The sequence below is a fragment of the Talpa europaea genome (assembly GCF_964194135.1).
Source record: "Talpa europaea genome assembly, chromosome: 8".
Lineage (NCBI taxonomy): Eukaryota > Metazoa > Chordata > Mammalia > Eulipotyphla > Talpidae > Talpa > Talpa europaea.
In genome coordinates, this window is record NC_140075.1 from 81,891,471 (window position 1) to 81,913,536 (window position 22,066).

A 22,066-nucleotide genomic window follows, 5' to 3' on the forward strand; every position below is an offset into this window, starting at 1 on the left:
TACTAAATTAAAAATTTATTTACATATTTACAACACCTGTAAATACATCTGAAGAGCTACTTCAACAAATGTTGAAATTCACAGAATTCTAGAGATTTATAGGCTTAGAAGAGTCAACTTTTCTGCAATCAAATGTACTCCAGTAATTATGAACACTGTTTAACTGTTAAACTAAAGGAAAAAAATGGAATTGAAAGTTTTAAAGTTCTGTGATGCTAAAAGATACATAAAAATCAATTTAATGACTGAATTTTCTTAATGAATCCCTTATTGTCAATTTTGTCAGTTCAAGCCAAACTATTAAAATGGCGGTATGCTATCCTGTTGGGAACCCTCCATGGTCTCATCAGAGCCATGCATAAGAGCCCTGGCTGAAAGTAAGGAAGTGATATTCACAAGTTTGAGTGTTGCACATACTTTTCCCACAGGGTTAGCTAAAGCCTTAAGCCTTAATTATTCCTGAACTATTACAGGCCTTTTACCCTTTCACACCAAAAATATTTTCACAATACATTTTAAAAGTGTTTTTTACATTCCGGTGGCAGGAGAATCCCATACATTATATACAAACATTTATCACAGTAAAGGTCCCAAATCCATTGTATGTTTTGAACAACATAATGGTAATGTTTAAACCAACTGATTTCAGATAATTTTTCACACCAGAGCAGCAAATATCTTTTAAAATAATACTGCATAGGTTTTCTTTCTCTTTTTTAAAGAAAGGAACTACTACTTTAAAAATTTACCAAGTGATTATTTTCTATTTCATATCTGTATATAGTAGTATTTCTTGTTGCATATTCTAAGCAGTTTCCTAATATACATCACCTGGAAGTGTTTGCCATGATGGCTTTGGAATGATAACCTCATTTTTTTTGCTCAATAAAAGATTATTTTTAATAACAAAATACATGTAAAATTAGCATTTTATAATTTCTAAAAAGTAAGCTGCCTTTATTAACCAAAGTACTTGTTTGCAGTTTTTTTTTTTAATCTGTGAAAATATTAAAGCCCTTATAAAACAAATTTTAAAAATTAACTTAAAAATTCTTGCCATGTTGCTGGGCATACCACTGTTGTCTCTGCTTGCGGTTTTCCAACTCTGTGAGAAGAGCCTGTCTGTAGGCTTCATACATTTTAACAATCTGTTCCAGTTCTTTCATGAAAAGCAACTTTAGCATTCCCTGGTATGTGTCCAGGTCAGCCAGCTGGAAGAGCTCCCATTTCAGAATGTGGTCATATCTGTTGAAAGACAATCATACATCTGTTCATAATACATAAGTATGTATTTGTAGGTCTATTTTTATAAACATCTACTTTATTATGACAAAGAATAAGCTTTATTAAAACTAAGTTATTAACTGCTATATATTATATACACTATGTTTTAGAAAGAGGAGAAAACTGCTAATCTTACTTAATTTCAGTTGTTAAAAATATCCATTCTCTTAATCTTAAATGTTATTCTAATATTAACACTGGAAAACATGAACATTTTTCAAACCACTGTGGTTCTATAATTTCTGAAGAGAATACTTTAGAACACACTGCACTCAAAAACAATAATACACAAAAATGGACAAGATTATGTCACTGACGTTGATTATAGCTTTTTGAGGAATGTTGTTCATTACAGCAGACAAGGAACTAAACAGAAAGAAGAATGGGCTAAGTTTTCCCAAAGCTGAGTGTGCAGGACAGTTGATCCTTGAACAATACTGGGGGGTCAGAGGCATGAACCCACAGAGTTGAAAGTCCACATATAACCTTTGACTCCTCCAATACTTAACCTTATCAGTCATCCCCTGATATTTGTGGGAGAATGGTTTCAGGACCACCCCATACCAAAATCCATGGATGCTTGTTTTCTTATACTCAGCCATCCATAGTCATGAGTTCCACATCCACAGACTTAACCAACCAACATCTATACATGCTGGTTGGTTCAATCAGCAAATGTGGAACCTGTAGACAAAAAAAAAAAAAAAAAAAAAAAAAATCTGCATATAAGTAGAACTGTGTAGTTTGAGCCTGTTTTGTCCAAAGATCAACTGTATTTAAAAACAAACCCACCAAAAACACAAACTGAAGTAGAGAGTAGAATAAAAGTTCTTTTCAAAATGAGGGAATAGATGCAAAGACTCCAAAATGTGGGGAAGGAACTCCTGTATTAAATACATAACTCAGAAGGCTTTTGGTCCTTCTTCAATGGTTAAATATAACAAATTCTAAGATGAAAATAATGCAACAATTTGTACTAAAGTACAAATTTATATTTTGAATTGAAAGAGACTTAGGGCCTCCCCGGTGGCGCAGCGGTTGAGCGCTGGGTTGCGAAGCTGCCCGCGGCCTCTGCGGCGCTGGTTCGATCCCCGGCTGCTCCCCGGCCACCAGAGGAGGGTCCCACATGGCGCGCAGACCTCTCCTGATGCCCGCTGCTCCCCTCAGCAGTGTACTTCGGTCCTTCTGCCTGCTCTGCTCCCTGCTCTGGCTCTGGTGAATTCTCTCACCCTCCCGCGCTTCTGACTGTACCCAGTGCATGTATAAACAAAACAAACAAACAAATAAATAAATTTAAAAAAACATGCCTCTATTAAAAAAAAAAAAAAAAGAAAGAGACCTAAAGACAGCACTCTAATTCAATTTTCTCATTTTAGAAATGAAAAACTTAAACCTGAAGAGGCTATACTATCTCTTACGAAATTGTTTAATGACTAAAAGATCAGAAAGGCCAAGAACTATGCACCAAGATATTTCAGAGTAACAGTTTTGAATATTAATATCTAAGATTAGACAAAGGATTTGAATTTTATAGCAAGGTATACACCTATGTGATACTGAAGTTAAATTTCTCTCATCATAATGCAATACAAACAAAAGTTTTGACTGAAAATTTTACTAAAAGCATTTGATTCACTTTTACTTCTTTATTTTTATTTTATATATTTTTTACATCATTCTTCATTTTTGTACAATGTATTCTTTCTCATCTCAGTCATAGTTCCCATGAAACTCCCACTACCAATTCACCGTGTACCATCACCCTAGGCCCTTGTGCTCTTCCCACCCCTGTTTTGATCCAACTCGCCTCATCCCTCCTGTAGAATGTATCTGGTTTATAGCTGCCTGTTGATTTTGATATTTACTGTATTATAATTAATATTTATTTTCCTGATCCCTCATTTGGATCCTCTACATTCCTCCTAAAAGTGAGACCATTTGGTATTTTTCTTTCTGGCTTATTTCACTGAGCATGATCCCTTCCAGCTCCATCCAAGTTACTGTGAATGGCAGGAGTTTATCTTTTTTGATTGCCAAGTAATATTCCATCGTGTATCTGAATGTATTTATAAGAGTAATAGTATTCATTTATAATATTTCCTAGCCAATAATTCTTTTTGGGTAATTCGTTTATCATCTTATTCCAAAAGGATCATTTGCCTAGTATAAAAAAGGGGCATTCAAAAGGGAAAACAGTAAACAAATATTGAGCCGTCGATGTACAGTGTATGCTGCCATTTCCATACAACTTGTACTTGGAATACCAGGAGCACACTATGTGGAACTACAAGGTAAATATATTTGTTGCACTCCAAATTTTATTCATTTACCTACTTAGTAGGCACTGAAATTTACTAACGAGTATACATGGTAGAAATATTAAATATTTTCTTTAGTGGGCAACTCTGACTACTTGTCAACATAAATTGGAGAGATGTTACAAGAAAAACTCAAAGAGCCTCCAGGAAGAAATAGTTTACAGTGTTTGCCAGAATCTCTGCTGTTCATGTAGTTTCAGATTTTATTTTTTGTTTGAAACATATCTGCAATTCCTAAGAAAAAGTCTTAATCATCTTCAATCTGAATTCCACAGCTTCAGGGCATTTCAACAATGTTTACTGAGTAAAGATACTGTAATTTACACCAGGGGAACAATAAGAAAGTTAAAGCTCATGTATCATCTGTGTACTTTCTAACAAGGAAAAATTGATAAATATCTTATTTGTTTTTAACACGTGCATATCATTCTTTATAAACATTAAAGTCTAAAACTTTAAAAACTTCCTGATTTCCCAGTTAGCACCAAGAACAGGATGATGGGCAGAAGCAACAAAATCAGAGAAAATCTTTTGGGAAGGAAAAAAGTACTCCAAGAAAAGCACACAGGAAAGTATGCATTGCATTAAACTTTAACTCCAAATTCTTGCCCCTACAGCTTCTATATAGTTCTTCTTCCCTCCTGCCTAACACATCTAAGTATACCTGTTTTTTATTTTTGAAGTTTGTAAATTCCATTCTTCCCTTCTTAATTAGCCAAAAAATATGTCTTTCCAAGTTTAACTTTCAGCCACTTATACTCTTATCTACACAGACCAATCATTCAGAAAATGGTCTGAAAACCACTCAGCCCAGGGTTAAAAGCATCTCTTATATTCTGTTTTTCCCAGGGCATTATTCTATTGAAACACTATTCATTCACAATCCATATACACAAACAACAATTGCTGTAAGGCTGTCAAAAAATCCTGTTGACACCGTAGTGAATGCTGCCTTGAGGAGCAAAAGTGCTGTTATTTCCAGCTCCAAGAATCATAATATGTCTACATCTAACTAAATCTTGTAACAAACATTATGCTCATTCTTCTTTTTACCTATACCCACAAAATGGGGACATTGGAGAATTGCCAAGTCATATGAATAAGAATCTATGCCACAATGCTGTTGAATATGCACGTGTGTGTATTAATGGAATGTAAATACACTGCTGATGGTCATTTTTCTATTAAAAATTAAACTTCACAATTTTATCCTATACTTCAGTTTGATTTTAATTATATGACACATTACAGATTTGTGAGCAGAATTCAAAATATAACTTTACTAAAATTAATAAATATTTAGAAAAATCTGGATGTATTTGCAAATTTCTTTTCATTGTTACTATGAATGATAGAATTAAAGAATTTCAGGAGCTAGAAGGGTCCTATTGTTTTGATTGTTTAACAAAAGGAAGAAACCAGTTTTGAGGTCAAATTTCCTCTTTTTAAAGAGAGAAATAACTATTATTGAATTCATGGATAACAGCTTACCCTGTTCTGACAAAATGATATTAACCATTTCCATCCTAGTTAGAGACAAAAATTTAAGATGAATCAAAAAGCAACCATGTTTTACAGTCAGCACACAGCTAGAGTTGAAAGGGACTATCATCTCTGCAAGTCTATTTCTTTTCATAAGGAGCCAGGAATTCAATTTAAGTACTACCTTTTTACCCCTAAAAGAAAGCTCATAATGCTATTTCTAACAATGATTATAGATAGAAATAACATACAGTAGAAGAAATAGTCCTCCTCAATCTTATCACCTTTCCAAAACAGGTAAACAGTTGGACACATATTCTTCCAAACTTAAGGAGAACCTAACACACATATGACTTCTGATTAGCATATGAACAAAGGTTATATGCAGCAGTAGGTTACACAGTGTCAAGAATGGTAGAGGGGGAGAAAGGAAAAGTCCATCAGCTATCATTCCTTATACTAGGCTTATACTATATGGATATTATAAGATGAAGAGGCTTCTGTATCCCTAAGTAGCACAACTCTGCACACAAAGATTCACAAAGTGGAGATTCAATAAAGGTTCGCAAGACATATTTCTAAACAAGGATCTTCAAACTTAATAAGCTATAATATTCTTTCCTCAAATAAAATATTATTTAGAATCTCTGTGTTAAGAAAAAAACATGGTGCTGTGTTGGTTAAAGCAGCCCAGAGACTTCATTCAGCACTCTATGCACCTCTCAACAAAAATTTATGCTGTAACTTCACTTACTTCACAGGGGCTCGAGCATAAACCTGAAGCCAGTCAGGAATTTCTGCAGTATGATAGGGATTTGCAGGTACCAGAAGGGACTGATTTCTTTCGGCTTGCTGTGGCTGGTATGTGACAGGAGGAGGTTGATCATATCGAGGTACACTAAGAAGAATGGACATTCATTAAGATAAAGGTTGTAAACCTAAATGAGAAATTACAAAGAACAAATAACATTTTTCAATGTGCCTTTTGCCCAAACTGAGTTCCTTCCTGCCATGTAAAAATAAAAGATCCTGCTTTTTTAAATAGGGTAAGTAAATCCACCTTTATTTACAAACAAGTAGGTTTGTCTTAGGATATAAACCTAAGACAAATTTTTACATATTTTAAAGAGATTTCTTCTGATATTGTGTTCAAGAACAACTTTAAAGGAGGATTTAAAAGAGAGCTAAGCTGTAGCCTTTATACATAGGCTTAGAACTAGAATCATAAATTTTTTTTTCACGTATTGAGCACATATTTATTGATGGACTATTATGAGTCAGGCATTGTGCTAAATGTTGAGTATGAAATTTTTTTTAAATTTAAATATTTTATTTTATGTAATTCTTACATCTTTTTTCATCTTTGCACAATGTATACACTTTCTTTTCTTTTTTTTTTTTTTTTAACAGAGGCATGCTTTATTTATTTATTTGCTTGTTTGTTTGTTTCTGTTTATACAAGCACTGGGTACAGTAAGAAGCGCGGGAGGGTGAGAGAATTCACCAGAGCCAGAGCGGGGGGGGGGGGGGGGGGACAGGCAGAAGGACTGAAGTACACTGCTGAGGGGAGCAGTGGGCGGCAGGAGAGGTCTGCGCACCATGTGGGACCCTCCTCAGGTGGCCGGGGAGCAGCAGGGGATCGAACCGGCACCGCAGAGGCTGGGGGCAGCTTTGCAACCCAGCGCTCAACCGCTGCGCCACCGGGGAGGCCCTGTATGCATTTTCATTTTGGTTATATGCCCCATACAATTGCAACCCCCCCCCTTATTTTGACACTAGTCCTTCCTTTCCCTGCCCCTCCCCGCCCCATAGTGTCTCTGGTTTATAGTTGCTTGTTGATTTTTACTTTGTATTGATTAGTCTTTTTCCTGGTCTTTTATTTAGGTTTTCTAAATTCCTGCTATGAGTGAGACCATCCGGTATTTTTCTTTTTCTTTCTGACTTATTTCGCTGAGCATGATCCCTTCCAGCAACATCCATGTTGCTGCAAACTGCATGTGTTTATCTTTTTTGATTGCTGAATAATATTCCATTGTGTATATGTACCACATCTTCTTGATCCAGTCATCTATTTTGGGGCATTTGGGTTGCTTCCATAGCTTAGCTATTGTAAATAGTGCTGCTATAAACACAGGGGTGCAGGTGCCCTTTGGAATTACGGTTTCTGTGTCCTTTGGGTAAATACCTAGGAGTGGGATTGCTGGATCATATGGAAGCTCTACGTTTAGTAGTTCAAGAAATGTTCACACAGGGCCTCCCCGGTGGCGCAGCGGTTGAGCGCTGGGTTGCGAAGCTGCCCACAGCCTCTGCAGTGCCGGTTCGATCCCCGGCTGCTCCCCGGCCACTGGAGTAGGGTCCCACATGGCGCGCAGACCTCTCCTGCTGCCCGCTGCTCCCCTCAGCAGTGTACTTCAGTCCTTCTGCCTGCTCTGCTCCCTGCCCTGGCTCTGGTGAATTCTCTCACCTTTCCGTGCTTCTGACTATACCCAGTGCTTGTATGTATAAATACATAAATAAATCTTAAAAAAAAAAAAAAAGAAAGAAATGTCCACACAGTTCTCCATAGTGGTTGGACCAGTTGGCACTCCCACCAACAGTGCAGGAGAGTTCCTTTTTCTCCACAACCTCACCAACATTTGTTGTTGCTAGTTTTTTTAATATGTGCCATTCTCACTGGTGTGAGATGGTATCTCATTGTAGTTTTGATTTGCATTTCCCTGATTACAAGTGATGCTGAACACTTTTCATATGCCTGTTGGCCATTTGCATTTCCTCTTCAGAGAAGTTTCTTTTTAGCTCTTCTGCCCATTTTTTGACTGGATTATTTTCTTTGTTTTTGTTGAGTCTCATCAGCTCTTTGTAGATTTTTGTGATCAATCCTTTATTGTTAGTGTTGGGTGCAAAAATGTTCTCCCAGTCAGTGGGGTTTCTCTTTGTTTTGGTTATCGTCTCTTTTGCTGTGCAGAAGTTCTTTAATTTGATGTAGTCCCAGCTGTTTATCTTTGCCTTCACTATCAATGCTTTGGGTGATGTGTCTGTAAAGATGTCTTTGAGGTGCATGTCATGTAGTGTTTTGCCTATATTTTCTTCTATGTACTTTATGGCTTCAGGTCTTATGTCTAGTTCTTTAAGCCATTCTGAGTTGGTTTTTGTGCATGGTGTGAGGTAGTGGTCAAGCTTCATTCTTTTGTATGTAGCGACCCAGTTTTCCCAGCATCATTTATTGAACAAACTTTCTTTGCTCCAGTGCATATTCTTTGCTCCTTTGTCAAATATTAGTTGACCATAAATCTATGGGTTTATTTCTGGATTTTCTATTCAATTCCATTGGTCTGTGTGTCTGTTCTTGTTCCAATACCATGCAGTTTTGATGATTAGGCTTTGTAGTATAGTTTGAAGTCTGGGAGTGTGATGCCTCCATTCCCTTCTTTTTTTTTTTCAGAAGAGCTTTGGCTATTCGGGGTTTTTGGTGATTCCATATGAATTTCACAATAATTGTAGAATCATAAATTTTAATAATGACTAGCTGTAATTCATATTGGTTAGACTTGCCAATTTCTCTCCAAATGAGAATGTATGTTTTTTTCCTCCGTTAGCCTGAAAAGGGGTTTGGAATCTGCAGCACAGAAATGAATGCAATACTTGAAATATCCACACTGTGACTTCCGTTTGCTTTTACTACCTTTAGAGAGCATATGGAGTAAGGGTTGATTAGAACCTGTTTTAAAGCACAGACTTCAAGAAGAAAAATACCATATTTATATTAGTTCTAATAGCCTAGATATATTGAGAAAAGGAAGAGAATAGGCAAGGTGGGGAAGGGGGCTGTTATATAAGAAAATGCTAAGAAAAGCACTGACCCACTTGAAGGTAAAGATTAAATTCTATGAGGCCAAAATGGTCTGATCTAGACTTTAAGATAAAATTAGAAAAATCTATTTCCAAACATAAAGATTTATGCATGTATCTAAAAGGGTGACTGCAAAAATAAATGGGATTAAAGAAATGTCAGGCTATAGTTAACAAGGTCAATGTGCAAATGGCATTGAAGTTTATCGTCAACTCTTCCTTCCAAAATAGTTTCAGTGATATATTATTTGATAACACACTGTGGGGTAGGAAACAATTGAGTCTTTGAGATCAGACATATCCAAAAGATTTAACCTTGGTTTAGTCAATTATGAGTGGTATGAAGATAGGAAAAACTGTTTCACTTCACTAAGCCTCAAGCTCCCTGTTTGTACAACTGAAATGAACTCATACCAAAGATGGCTGTTTTAGGATTGAACGAGTCAAAAGTCCTGTGTAAAGACTGACATAATATTGACAATCAAATAGCTATAAACACTTCCTATGTGATTTTAAAGAAAGTGCTTATTCTCTCCTGTTTTTATGTCTGAGCTTCTGAGAGAAACAAATTAATTTTGGAAATACTGTGTAAACTATAAAAATTCTATAATACTGGAAGTTTAATTATGATTAACAGAAAAGTAAGCTCAAACAACAAGTGCTAACAAGGGTTTGGAGAAAAAGGAACCCTATTATACTGCTGCTGGGAATGTAGGCTGGTCCAGGCCCTATGGAAAGAAGTGTGGAGATTACTCAAAAGACTAAAAATTGATTTACCAGATGAGCCAGCAATTCCACTCTTAAGTATCCCTCCAAAGACAAAAAATATTAATTTGAAAGGAAACCTGTACTCCTATACACAGCAACACTATTTACAATAGCCAAGATAAGGAAACAACCTAAATGCTCCAGGATAGATGAGTGGATCAAGAAGATGTGGCATATCACAAGGGCCCACAGCGATGGCCTGAGTTTGATCCCCAGCCAGGGAGTTAATCCACATGCTGCAGCAGACCTCTTCTGTTTCACCCTTAGCAGTGTATTTCAGTAATGTGCATGTTCTACTCCCCAATCTGTCTCTGAGGAATCCTCTCACATCCCTGAACTTCTGACCTACACCCCAGCAAGGGTTCTACATGGCGCGGCAGACCTCTTCTGTCGTGCCCACTGCTCCCCTCAGCAGTGTATTTCATCAGTCTGCCTGTTCTGTTCCCCACTCTGTCTCTGGTGAATCCTCTCACCCTCCCGTGCATCTGGCCTGTACCCTGGTTCTTGTATAAATAAATAAATCAATCTTTAAAAAAAATAAATAAATAAAATCTTAAAAAAAAAGATCTATAGGGCCTCCCTGGTGGTGCAGGGGTTGAGTGCTGGGTTGCAAAGCTGCCCGCAGTCTCTGCAGCACCAGTTCGATCCCTAGCTGCTGGGCGAGGGTCCCACATGGCGTGCAGACCTCTCCTGCCACCCGCTGCTCCCCTCAGCAGTGTACTTCATCACTCTGCCTGTTCTACTCTCCATTCTGACTCTGGTGAATTCTCTCACCCTCCCATGCCTCTGACTGTACCCAGTGCTTGTATAAATAAACAAATCTTAAGGAAAAAAAAAAAAGATCTATATAAACAATGGAATACTACTTAGCAATCAAAAAAGATAAATTCATGTCATTTGCAACAATATGGGCAGAACTATAAGGGATTATTTTAAGTAAATGAGCCAGAAGAAGACAGATAAATATTGGATGATTCCACTTATATGTAGAATCTAGAGAAACTAAACTAAGGATCAGACAAAGACAAACTGTAAGACTGGAGGGGAGGGGAAGAGAGGGGAGGGGAAGACTAGAGAACAGCAGGGGGAGGAGAGCGTGGTAAGGGACTATGGCACTTCAGTGCTGTGAAAACTATAGTGATGGTATCTGAGGGAAGAAATCCTGTATTAAGCAAAAGTAAACAAGGATGTTTAAAAACAAAAATTAAAAGAAAAGTATGCTCAATATATTCTTCAATGCTGGTTGTCTGGACAACAAAGTTCTCTGCCATCTGGTGACAGCAAACTATAATCACTTTTAATTCTTTTTTTCCCTTCATTTTCCATTGTTTAGTCATTCAACAAACATCTACTATACTCCCAATGTGTAACTATCTGTATATTAGATACTGAGGACATAGTCGGAATAAGCAAGGCCTGTCCTTGTCCTTGAATATGGAGCTCCAAATTAATCCCATGTCACAGGGCTAAAAACAGAGAGCAGGGAGAGCAGCATCTTGCCCAGGATGCTGCAGACAGTAAAGAGACTGGAGCCCAATACAGGCAGAATGGCTCTGGAGTTGGTTTGGGACACCTGAAGGATGACAACCTTAGTTGTTCAGTAAACCCTGACACTGAGTAAGAATAAATGGATCACTGAAAAAAATAATTTTTCTTTTTGAGGGAAAGACATGCAAGAAAAAACTACTTTTTGAGGTAATAAATCCAAATATGTAAAATGAAAAACAATATGATAAAGCTTAATTTTATAGTGATAATACTAAAATGTATTTTCACAAAGATTTGAAAGGTTCTAAAAAATATACAAATATCTGCTACAATCAAATATCCATATTATGTTAGATGATACTAAGTAATATCCACCAATATGCTAATAACATATTACCCATTTTTAATGGCATAACTCAGTTCTTAAAGTTCAAATACAATTAATTTGAAATATTTATAACTTCTTTTACTAAACAAATACTTTTTATATATTTTGAAATCTAGTGTGTGTTTTACAATAATCTCAAATGTTAACAGTCACAAGTGACAACTGGGTATAGTATTCACAAGATTAGAAGTTTGGCCACAAATGAGGCCTACTGATAATCCTAAAACCAATCAAAATAGCTCAAAGAAACACCCCTTTTATTTATTAAACAGATCTTCTATGTTATGTATAATTCCAATTTTTACTTGCCTGGCAACGGTAAGAAATGGAACATAAAATCATGTCTGAAAGTGAATAAAGACAGCAAGATCTTGCAATTCAAATGTATCTTAACATATTAGAAGGTAGGTTTGTATTATCTGTAGGAATTTAAATGTAAAGAAACAGGCTTTTTATTTATTTCAATTTCTGGCTATCTATATTATGTTAGGTTATATTATGTTTTTACAAGAAAAAAATTCTGGTATATTAAAATAGTATATGATCACAGGAACAATGATGCTGATTTTGAGGCTGTTAAAAAGGTTTTTTTAATTTATAAAAATCATTTGTTACTCAACATAAGTCTAAAGGGGTATGTCATAAACTTTGAAGACTAAAGCTTTCAAATATGAACTTCACGATGCCTTTCTTTTTGATGAAAGTAAGAGTTTAAATTCTAACACTATATAGAAATGTCAAAACAAAAAGTTAAAAATAAAATCAATACTTTACCTAGGAGCACAGGGATGCTTATATTGAGCCTTCTTATTTGTGTGATCTACATAATAGGTTCCAAATTCTGATGATTCAACTCGCTCCCATCCTGGAGGAAGTCCTTCTCGCTCAAGAGGATGGCTCCAATGAGTTGTATTTGTGTTATGATCTATATAATATTTTCTTCCTCTCATTGTCCAGTCCACAGACCAACCAGGAGGAAGGGGTAAATCTTCAGAGCCATGACTAGTTAAATTTCCTAAAGATGTAGCAGCAATTCTTCCAATACCTAAACAGAAAGAGAAAAAGAAGTACAATTAGTCAAAGTAAAAAATATGTCATCAGAAAAAGTTACAAAATTACCTATACTGAATATTTCTGTTCATATTCCTGATTACATTATTGTAAATAAAACTTTTCAGCAAATTAGACAGCACTACCATTATTTAAATACAAAAAGAAGAATTAGACTCTCTTTAAAGTTTGCCTTTTTAGGTTGATGCCTCCCCATCACCAGGTCATACAAATTTTTAACTACTAGTAAAACTACTTAAAAATGTGTGTGTGTGTGTGTGTGTGTGTGTATGGCTAGAGGAAAAATGGAGAATATTTCACTTCAAGATGTCAGTTTTGACAACTCAACTAAAACAGCGAAAATGAATGTAAATTTATTCTCATTTTGCAATTTCTTGTAATAACCTGGTTGTACCCTAGAACTATTAAATGAGTTTATCAAGGTAGCAGGGTACAAAGTCAACATGCAAAAATCAATTAAACAGCTATATACTAACAACAATTAGAAACAAAAATTATGCCACATATAAATGTTTAAAAAATCAAATTCTTACATATAAATCTAATAAAATATGTCCATAATCTATATACTGAAAAATAAAACACTGATAAAAGTTATGAAGGAAGACCTACCATGTTAACAGTTGTCAATTCTTCCTAAAATGACCTTTAGTTTTAAAGTAATTTCAGTCAATATTCCAGCAGTTTTTGTAGACATAGACAAGCAGTCTCTAAAAGGTGTATGAAAAAGGCCAAAGACTAGAGAAGCCAATATAGTTTTAAAAGAAAGAATAAAGTTGGGCCTCCCCGGTGGCAGAGCAGTTGAGCGCTGGGTTGCGAAGCTGCCCGCAGCCTCTGCGGTGCCAGTTCGATCCCCAGCTGCTCCCCGGCCACCAGAGGAGGGTCCCACATGGCGCGCAGACCTCTCCTGCCGCCCGCTGCTCCCCTCAGCAGTGTACTTCGGTCCTTCTGCCTGCTCTGCTCCTCGCTCTGGCTCTGGTGAATTCTCTCACCCTCCCACGCTTCTGACTGTACCCAGTGCATGTATAAACAAACAAACAAATAAAAACATGCCTCTATATAAAAAAAATGCATAAAAAAAAAGAATAAAGTTGAAGGACTCATGCCACTTGATTTTAAGACTTAATATAAAGATATAGTAATCAGGACAATATGGTATTGTCAAAAGGACCAACATACCAATGAAATATAACAGGCCCTAGATATATATCCACATAAACATGGCCAATTGATTTTTGAAAAAGGCAAAAAAGGCGGTTCAGTGTATAAAGGACAACTTTTTCAACAAATGCTATGGGAATACCTAGACATCCAGATGCAAGAAATTAATCACAAGCTATATCTCCCATCTTATTAAAAAATGAAATCAGGATGAATCATATATCTATGTGTAAAATATAAAACTGTTAAAAGGAAAAAGCGGGACAAATTTTCATGACCTTGCATTAGGTAAAAAGTTCTTAACCATGATGATGAAAATATTGATAAAAGAAAATACTGATAAAAATCACTTTATCAAATTTTAAAATGTTTGCTATGAGAAAGACACTGTTAAGAGAAAGAAACTCAAATTATAGACTAGGAGAAAATGTTCACAAATCACATACTAGGCAAAGGACTTTAATCCAAAACACATAAAAAACTCTCAAAACTCAACACTAAGAAAACTGAATTTAAAAAAGTGGGCAAAAGATTTGAACAGATATTTCATCAAAGAGAATATATAAATGGTATATAAAAGTTAACTAAGTACATAAATAATACTATTATATTAGTCATCAAGGAAATGCAAATTAAAACCACAATGAGATGACAATGCACACACATCTTGAGCATGGCCAAAAAGGGGGGGAAATCCCAACACTGCTGATAGGAATGCAAAATACTACAGTCATTCCGAAAAGTTAAAATAAACTTATAAAGTTAAACATACATTTTGATTATGACACAGCAATTCCATCCCAAAAAATTTAACCCACAGAAGAGAAACTTCATCTGCATACATAAACCCCCTACATGGATGTTTAACAGTGGCTACAAATGCCCAAAAGTGAAAACCATCCACATGTCCTTTAATGGAAAGCATAAACTAGTGCAATCAAACAATGGAATCTACTCTAGAGTATAAAGGAACTAATAACTGATACAACAACAGAGATGAATCTCAAAGCCATGCTGAGTGAAAGAAGTCAGTCTCATATATTTATAAATTCCAAAGGCAAAACTAATAGGGGAAAAAAAAAAAAAAGGCTGCTAAGAACAAAGAAGCAGCATGAGGGTGATGGGAATTTTCGGGGGCGATGGAAATATTCTATGAACTGACCATGCGGGCACTTCGTAACATTACAAGAATTAACACACATGTTAAAACTCAACTGTGTACCTTAAAAAAAAGGTAAGTTTAAAAGCCATAATCATCAAAACTGCATGGTATTGGAACAAGAACAGACATACAGACCAATGGAATCGAATAGAAAAATCCAGAAATAAACCCACAGATCTATGGTCAAGTAATCTTTGACAAAGGAGCAAAGACTATGCATTGGAGCAAAGAAAGTTTGTTCAATAAATGGTGCTGGGAAAACTGGGTTGCTACATGCAAAAGAATGAAGCATGACCACTACCTCACACCATACACAAAAACCAACTCAAAATGGATTAAAGAACTAGACATAAGACCTGAAACCATAAAATATATAGAAGGAAATATAGGTGAAACACTACGTGATTTGCACATCAAAGACATCTTTACAGATACATCACCCAAAGCAGTGATAGTGAAGGCAAAGATAAACAGCTGGGACTACATCAAATTAAAGAGCTTCTGCACAGCAAAAGAGACAATAACAAAAACAAAGAGAAACCCCACTGACTGGGAGAACATTTTTGCACCCAACACTAATGATAAAGGACTGATCACAAAAATCTGCAAAGAGCTGATGAGACTCAACAACAACAAAGAAAATAACCCAGTCAAAAAATGGGCAGAAGAGCTAAAAAGAAACTTAAAGAGGAAATGCAAATGGCCAACAGGCATATGAAAAAATGTTCAACATCACTTGTAATCAGGGAAATGCAAATCAAAACTACCATGAGATACCATCTTACACCAGTGAGAATGGCACATATTAAAAAAACTAGCAACAACAAATGTTGGCAAGGTTGTGGAGAAAAAGGAACTCTCCTGCACTGTTGGTGGGAATGCAAATTGGTCCAACCACTATGGAGAGCTGTGTGGAGATTTCTGGACCTACTAAACATAGAGCTTCCATATGATCCAGCAATTCCACTCCTAGCTATTCACCCAAAGGACACAGAAACATCAATTCCAAAGAACACCTGCACCCCTATGTTTATAGCAGCACTATTTACAATAGCTAAGCTTTGGAAACAGCCCAAATGCCCAAAAATAGATGACTGGATCAAGAAAATGTGGTACATATATACCATGGAATATTACTCAGCATTCAAAAAAGATAAACACATGCAATTTGCAGCAACATGGATGGCGCTGGAAGGGATCATGCTCAGTGAAATAAGCCAAAAAGAAAAAGAAAAATACCGGATGGTCTCACTCATAGTAGGAATCTAGAAAACTTAAATAAGGGACCAGGAGAAGGAATAACTATAAGAAAGTGAAAATCAAAATAACAAAAAAATATGAACCAGAGACACTTTTTGGGGGGTGGGGGGTGTGAGGGGAGGGATTGGGGTCAGAATGGGGGGGTTGCAATTGTATGGGGAATATAAAAATAAAATTTATTATTAAAAAAAAATAAAGCCTAAGCAAAAAAAGACAAAAAAAAAAAAAAATTCTTTTTGTGAAAAAAAAAAAAAAAAAAGAGTAAGTTTTCCATATGTTATCTGGGGTGAAAAAAAGACCTGGTTGTGTACTTTTATTCTCACATAACAATAATAGTGTGTAACTAATTATCCCAAACTCAATAGCTTAAAATAAGAATTAGTTTACAAAGTCTGCAGGTTAGTGACATAGGCTGAGTTCAGTAAGAGTTTTTCTTTGTCACTACATCCAGAGAAAACTGACATAAGACCTTGTAATGATAGGATCTCAATTCCTTCTCTGACCTAAGCTGCTATTTTTCTACCCCTAGACTTCATTCTGCTCCAGCTATGCACTGGTATCCATAATTTTCTCAAACATGGCATAATGGTTGTTCTTTCTCCCTAGAACATTCTTCTTTTAGATAACTGCTTTGCTCACTTCCCAATACTCTTCAAGTCTCTGTTCAAGTATCACAATGTTTATTCTTACTACCTATGGCAGTCTGCCTCTCCAGATTCCACTTCTCCCTGTTCTACTTTCTTTCCTCATCACTTTAACCTTCAAAATTACATAATTTTGCTTTGCTTATTGTCTTTTTTAATCCCACAAGAATAGAAGATACCCAGAACAGGAATCTTTATTTATTTACAACCATCTAGAATAATGCCTATGTACTGCAGCAGATAGTGAGTATTCAATAAATAAGCTACAGTATGAAGGCAGAGTATCAGTTAAGGAAAGATACCCAGATCAATGGACTAGACCAGAGAACCCAGAAATAGACTCATCCAAATATACCCAACAGATTTTTGATAAAGGTGCAAAATAATTCAATGAGGGTAATAGTCTTCTCAATAAATGGTTAATGATGAACTAGACATCCACAGGCCAAAAAAAGGAACTCCAACTTGAATTTTACATCTTATGTAAGAATTAACTCAAATGGATCACAATCTAAAATATAACGCTACAAAATTATTAGAAAAAATTATGTAATTATGTAGAAAATCTTCAGAATCTAGGATTGGACCAAAAGAGCTCAGTCCTGACACCAAAAGCACAATCTATAAAAGGGTAATTTACAAAGTGGATCTCACGCAAAATTAAATAGTTTTGCTCTATGAAAATCCATGTGAAAGGAATGAAGAGATAAGGCACGGACTAGAAGGAAACATTTGCGAATCACATATATACCACAAAGGACCAATATCTAGAATATATAAAGAACACTCGAAACAAAAAAAAAATCCAATTAAAAAATGAGTACAAGACATCTCATCAAAGAGGATATACATATGGTAAACAAACACATGAAAAGATGTTTAACATCATGAGCCATCATGAAAAAGCAAGTTAAAACCATAATGAAATACTATCGCACACATACCAGAATGGTTAAAATAAAAAAGTGATAATACAAATGCTAGTGAGGATGTAGAGAAGTTGCATCAGACATACATTGCTCTTAAGAAAGTAAATGGGGGCCTCCCCGGTGGCGGAACAGGTTGAGCACTGCACTATGAAGCTGTCCACAGCCTCTGCAGTGCGGGTTTGATCCTGGCCGGCAGGGAAGAATCCCACATGGCGCAGCAGACCTCTCCTGTCCGCCTGCTGCTCCCCTCAGCAGTGTCTTTGGTCAGTCTGCCTGTTCTGTTCCCCGCTCTGTCTCTGGTGAGTCCTCTCACCCTCCCGTGTCTGACTGTACCCCAGTTCTTGTATAAATAAATAAATCTTTTTTAAAAAAAAAAGTAAAATGGTACTATCACACTAGAAAACAGTTTAGCACTTTTTTGTAAAACTAAACAGGCAGTTATTATAAAACCCAGAAACCTGTTAGGCATATGTCTCAGACAAATGAAAACATACATTCCCACAAAAACCTATATACAAATGTTCATAAAAGATTTGTTCATAACAGTCTAAAATTGGAGAAGATTGTATGGTCTTTCAACAAATAAATGAGTAAAACATACTGTAGCACATATGTACCATGGGATGCAACTCAGCAATAAAAGAGTATTGATACATAACAATTTGCATGACTCTAGAAAATTATGCTGTATGAAAAAAAATCTATCTCCAAAGATTACATAATGATTCCATTTATATAGTATTTTGAAAATAACAAAATTATTTTTTCCTCAAATTTCAATATTTCATATGTCTGTATAACTTTAGGGGTATATTCTACACCTCTATGCTTCATTAACCCTCCGAAAAATCTCCCATAGCAATGTCATATCCTATTCTTTCGCCTGACCCCTATACTTCCTCCCTCGTAGTCTTTCTGATAACCAATATATTTATCACAGAGCCTAAGAATTATTTTGGTGTGCTTGGCCATCCAGTCTCCCCTTCACTTTGTGACTTTTCACTTAGCATAATCACCTTAAGATCCATCCATTTTTGTCTCAAAAGGCACTATTTCACCTTTTTAAAATAAATGAATACTATTCCACTGAGTAGAGAAAATGACAAGAATTTTAGAAATGGAGAACAGAAAATTGGTTGTTTGCTAGGGTTGGCAAGAGAACTAGGTATGGTAATTTAAGGACAAATTAAAATATCCTGAGATGGAACTCTTCAGTGCCTGTACTAGTGGTGCATACACAACCTACTTATGAACTAAATACATAAACACACACACGAGTTCAAGTAAAGCTAGGGAAATTTAAACTGGTGAGTAAATTGTATCAATGTCAAAATCCTAATTATGATGTATACTATACTATAGCTTTACAAAGTGCTACCAATGGGGGGAAAGTAGATAAAGAATCTGTATTCGTTCTTATAACTATATTGTGAATCTACAATTATCTCAACAACAGCTTCAATTTAAAAAGGGAGAGAGGTATGATCCTTAGATCCAATATGCATACACGAAGTGTCAAAACAGCTGAGACAGAACAAGAACAGTAAAGAAATGAAAAGAACAAATCACAATGAAAAACTACAAATTCTCCTTTTCCCTCTATAATACCCGCCCTTTCCAGTAACCACAATGTCTATTTCAAATATATGCAACAAAATGAACGGAAATAATTTTAGAGGATTCAAGCAAACATGTTAAGGAAATCCACTGATAAATGACAAGAGTCTCCATGGAAGAAAGCCAAAACACTATTACCAAAACAAGTATTTTAAAATTAACAATAAAATTTTCCTGAAAGAAAGTAACCTGAGTATACAGAGGACACTATCTTGGCTGAAAAACCAGAATGCTAACTTTGTTTTTTAAAACACCATAAAGTCAATTCTACGAGTCAACGAAGCAGTAACTCAAAGCTTTGTTATCTGTGGATTTCAATGTTCTTTTATACATATTACTTAACTTTTATAATGTATCTCTTACTAAAGCTCATGCATGTTTTGCATAAAATATATGGACTTTTTAAAATGTAGTAATAATAAAACTGCTGTAGAAAAAGTTTTTTTAAATCAGAACAGCTGTCACATGATATAAAGCCGCTAAACAAAAAAGTCAAATTACTGGTGAGGGGCAAAGAGATAGGCATTAGATTTCTCCATGGCAATATTCAAACATACAAAATATTGGGCCTCCCTGGTGGTGCAAGGGGTTAAGACGCAACCTATGAAGCTATCTTCAGTCACTGTAGCACGAGTTCAATCCCCAGCCAGGGAGCTACCCCCATGGCACAGCAGACCTCTCCTGGCTCACCCACTGCTCCCCTCAGCAGTATATTTCGCTCGGTCCACCTATTCCGTTCCCCGCTCTGCCTCTGGTGAATCCTCTCATCCACCACATCTCTGGCCTGTATCCCAGTTCTTGTATGCATAAATAAATAAATCTTTAAAAAAACAGACAAAATATTAAAGACTACCTATAAGATCTCTGAGGAAAGAAATTTAATGTTTTTCTATACAGACTAATTTTCCTTCAGGCAGTCTATAAGCTTTAAACATATGAGAACTCAGTGAAAATTGTTCCCATGATTCCTTTTTAAGAAAACTACTATAATGGGGTCTCCCTGGTGGCGCAAGGGGTTAAGCACTTCACTATGAAGCAAAGTGCAGCCTCTGAGCACAAGTTCAATCCCTGGCCAGCCAGGGAGCAACCCACATGGTGAAGGAGACTTCTCCTGTCTTGTCTGCCCGCTGCTCCCCTCAGCAGTGTGTTTCAGTCAGTCTGCCTGTTGCTTCCCACTCTGTCCCTGATGAATCCTCTCACCCCCGCATCTCTGGCCTGTACCCCAGCTCTTGTATGCATAAATAAATCTTTTAAAAAAAAAAAAAAAACAGGGGCCTCCCTGGTGGCGCAGGAGTTGAGACGCAACCTATGAAGCAATATGTAGTCACTGCAGCAAGAGTTTGATTCCAGGCCAGCCAGGGAGAAACCATATGGTGGGACAGACCTCTCCTGTCTTGCCCTCTGCTCCCCTCAGCAGTGTACTTCGGTCCGTCTGCCTGTTCTGTTCCCCGCTCTGTCTCTGGTGAATCCTCTCACCCCCCGCATTTCTGGCCTGTACTCCAATTCTTGTATAAAAATAAATAAATTTTTAAAAACGAAAAGAAGAAAACTACTATATAGTATATATAGCTCAATGAACTAAGAGATAAGAGAAAACACTATAGGAAATTAATTGATGGTAAGCAACAAATATTTAACTATAGAACAAAGAGTAAAATGAAAATGGAGATTAATGAAACAAAAAAATAAATGTTATGTCCTGATAATATAGAAAATTAATTGGAGGAAAAATAAAAGCAGGATGTAGAGTAAATTCATTGATTAGCTCATGTAATATCTGGGACTCAAAGTACACAAAGGCTGAAAATATAGTAGAAATATGAGTATTTTTAACAGTAAGGTCAAACTGAAATTGATTAAAAACCATAGAGGAGAGAAAAGAAGAAGAAATATGTCAAAGCTTCTTATAGTGGTAGGAAAACAACAGATAACGGTCTAAATAAACAGTGCTATTGGTATATTACAACTGTAAAGGTAAGGATTAAGAACAAAAAATGCAAACCTTTGGAAATATCACAACAACTAGGCAGGTAGAGAAATCAAAGGCTTGTTTTAATAAACAGTAGAAAATAAAATAAAAATTACATCATATATCAACAAATGTAAATAAGCAAAGGTCACCTTATTACATGAAAAAAGATTTTCACATTGGAGCTCAAAGAAAAACTATACACAAGAAACACATCTAGAACAAGTGATTAGTGATTGTGTGCCAAAGGCACACAAGGCAAATGCAAATAAAAATATTAAAACTGATAAAACACTGTACAGCAAAAGAAGCAATAACCAAAACAAAGAGATGCCCTACTGATGGGGAGAAAATAGTCACACGCCATACAACTGAGAAAGGTGAGAAGGGACTGATTTCAAAGATTTACAAAGAGCTCACAGTACTCAACAAAAACAAAGCAAACCCAGTCAAAAAATGGGCAGAAGAGCCAAATGGACACTTCTCCAAAGAGTGAATGTAAATGGTCAACAGGTATATGAAAAACTGCTCAAAATCACTTATAATCAGGGAAATGCAAATCAAAATCATAATGAGACACCACCTTATACCAGTGAGAATGGCGCACATTAAAAAGATAAAAAGGCCAAAAAAATTAAACAATATTATAATAAAAATATATTTTATTCACTTTACA

The 22,066-nt window shown here is 36.0% G+C and overlaps 1 protein-coding gene across 2 annotated transcripts in view; it reads right to left on the bottom strand.

Annotated features, from left to right (window-relative positions):
- Positions 1–22,066, bottom strand: part of SAV1 (salvador family WW domain containing protein 1) — a gene marked incomplete at both ends in the record, with an annotated part of 32,160 nt that overhangs the window by 1,504 nt on the left and 8,590 nt on the right. The window contains 3 exons of one of the 2 annotated variants that reach the window (XM_084241097.1): positions 1,058–1,245; positions 5,839–5,982; positions 12,352–12,622. In XM_084241097.1, coding sequence (XP_084097223.1) covers positions 1,058–1,245; positions 5,839–5,982; positions 12,352–12,622 — 603 coding nt within the window. Of the gene's footprint in view, positions 1–1,057; positions 1,246–5,830; positions 5,983–12,351; positions 12,623–22,066 lie in introns of those variants that run through there. The other variant, XM_084241098.1, reaches the window with a different exon arrangement.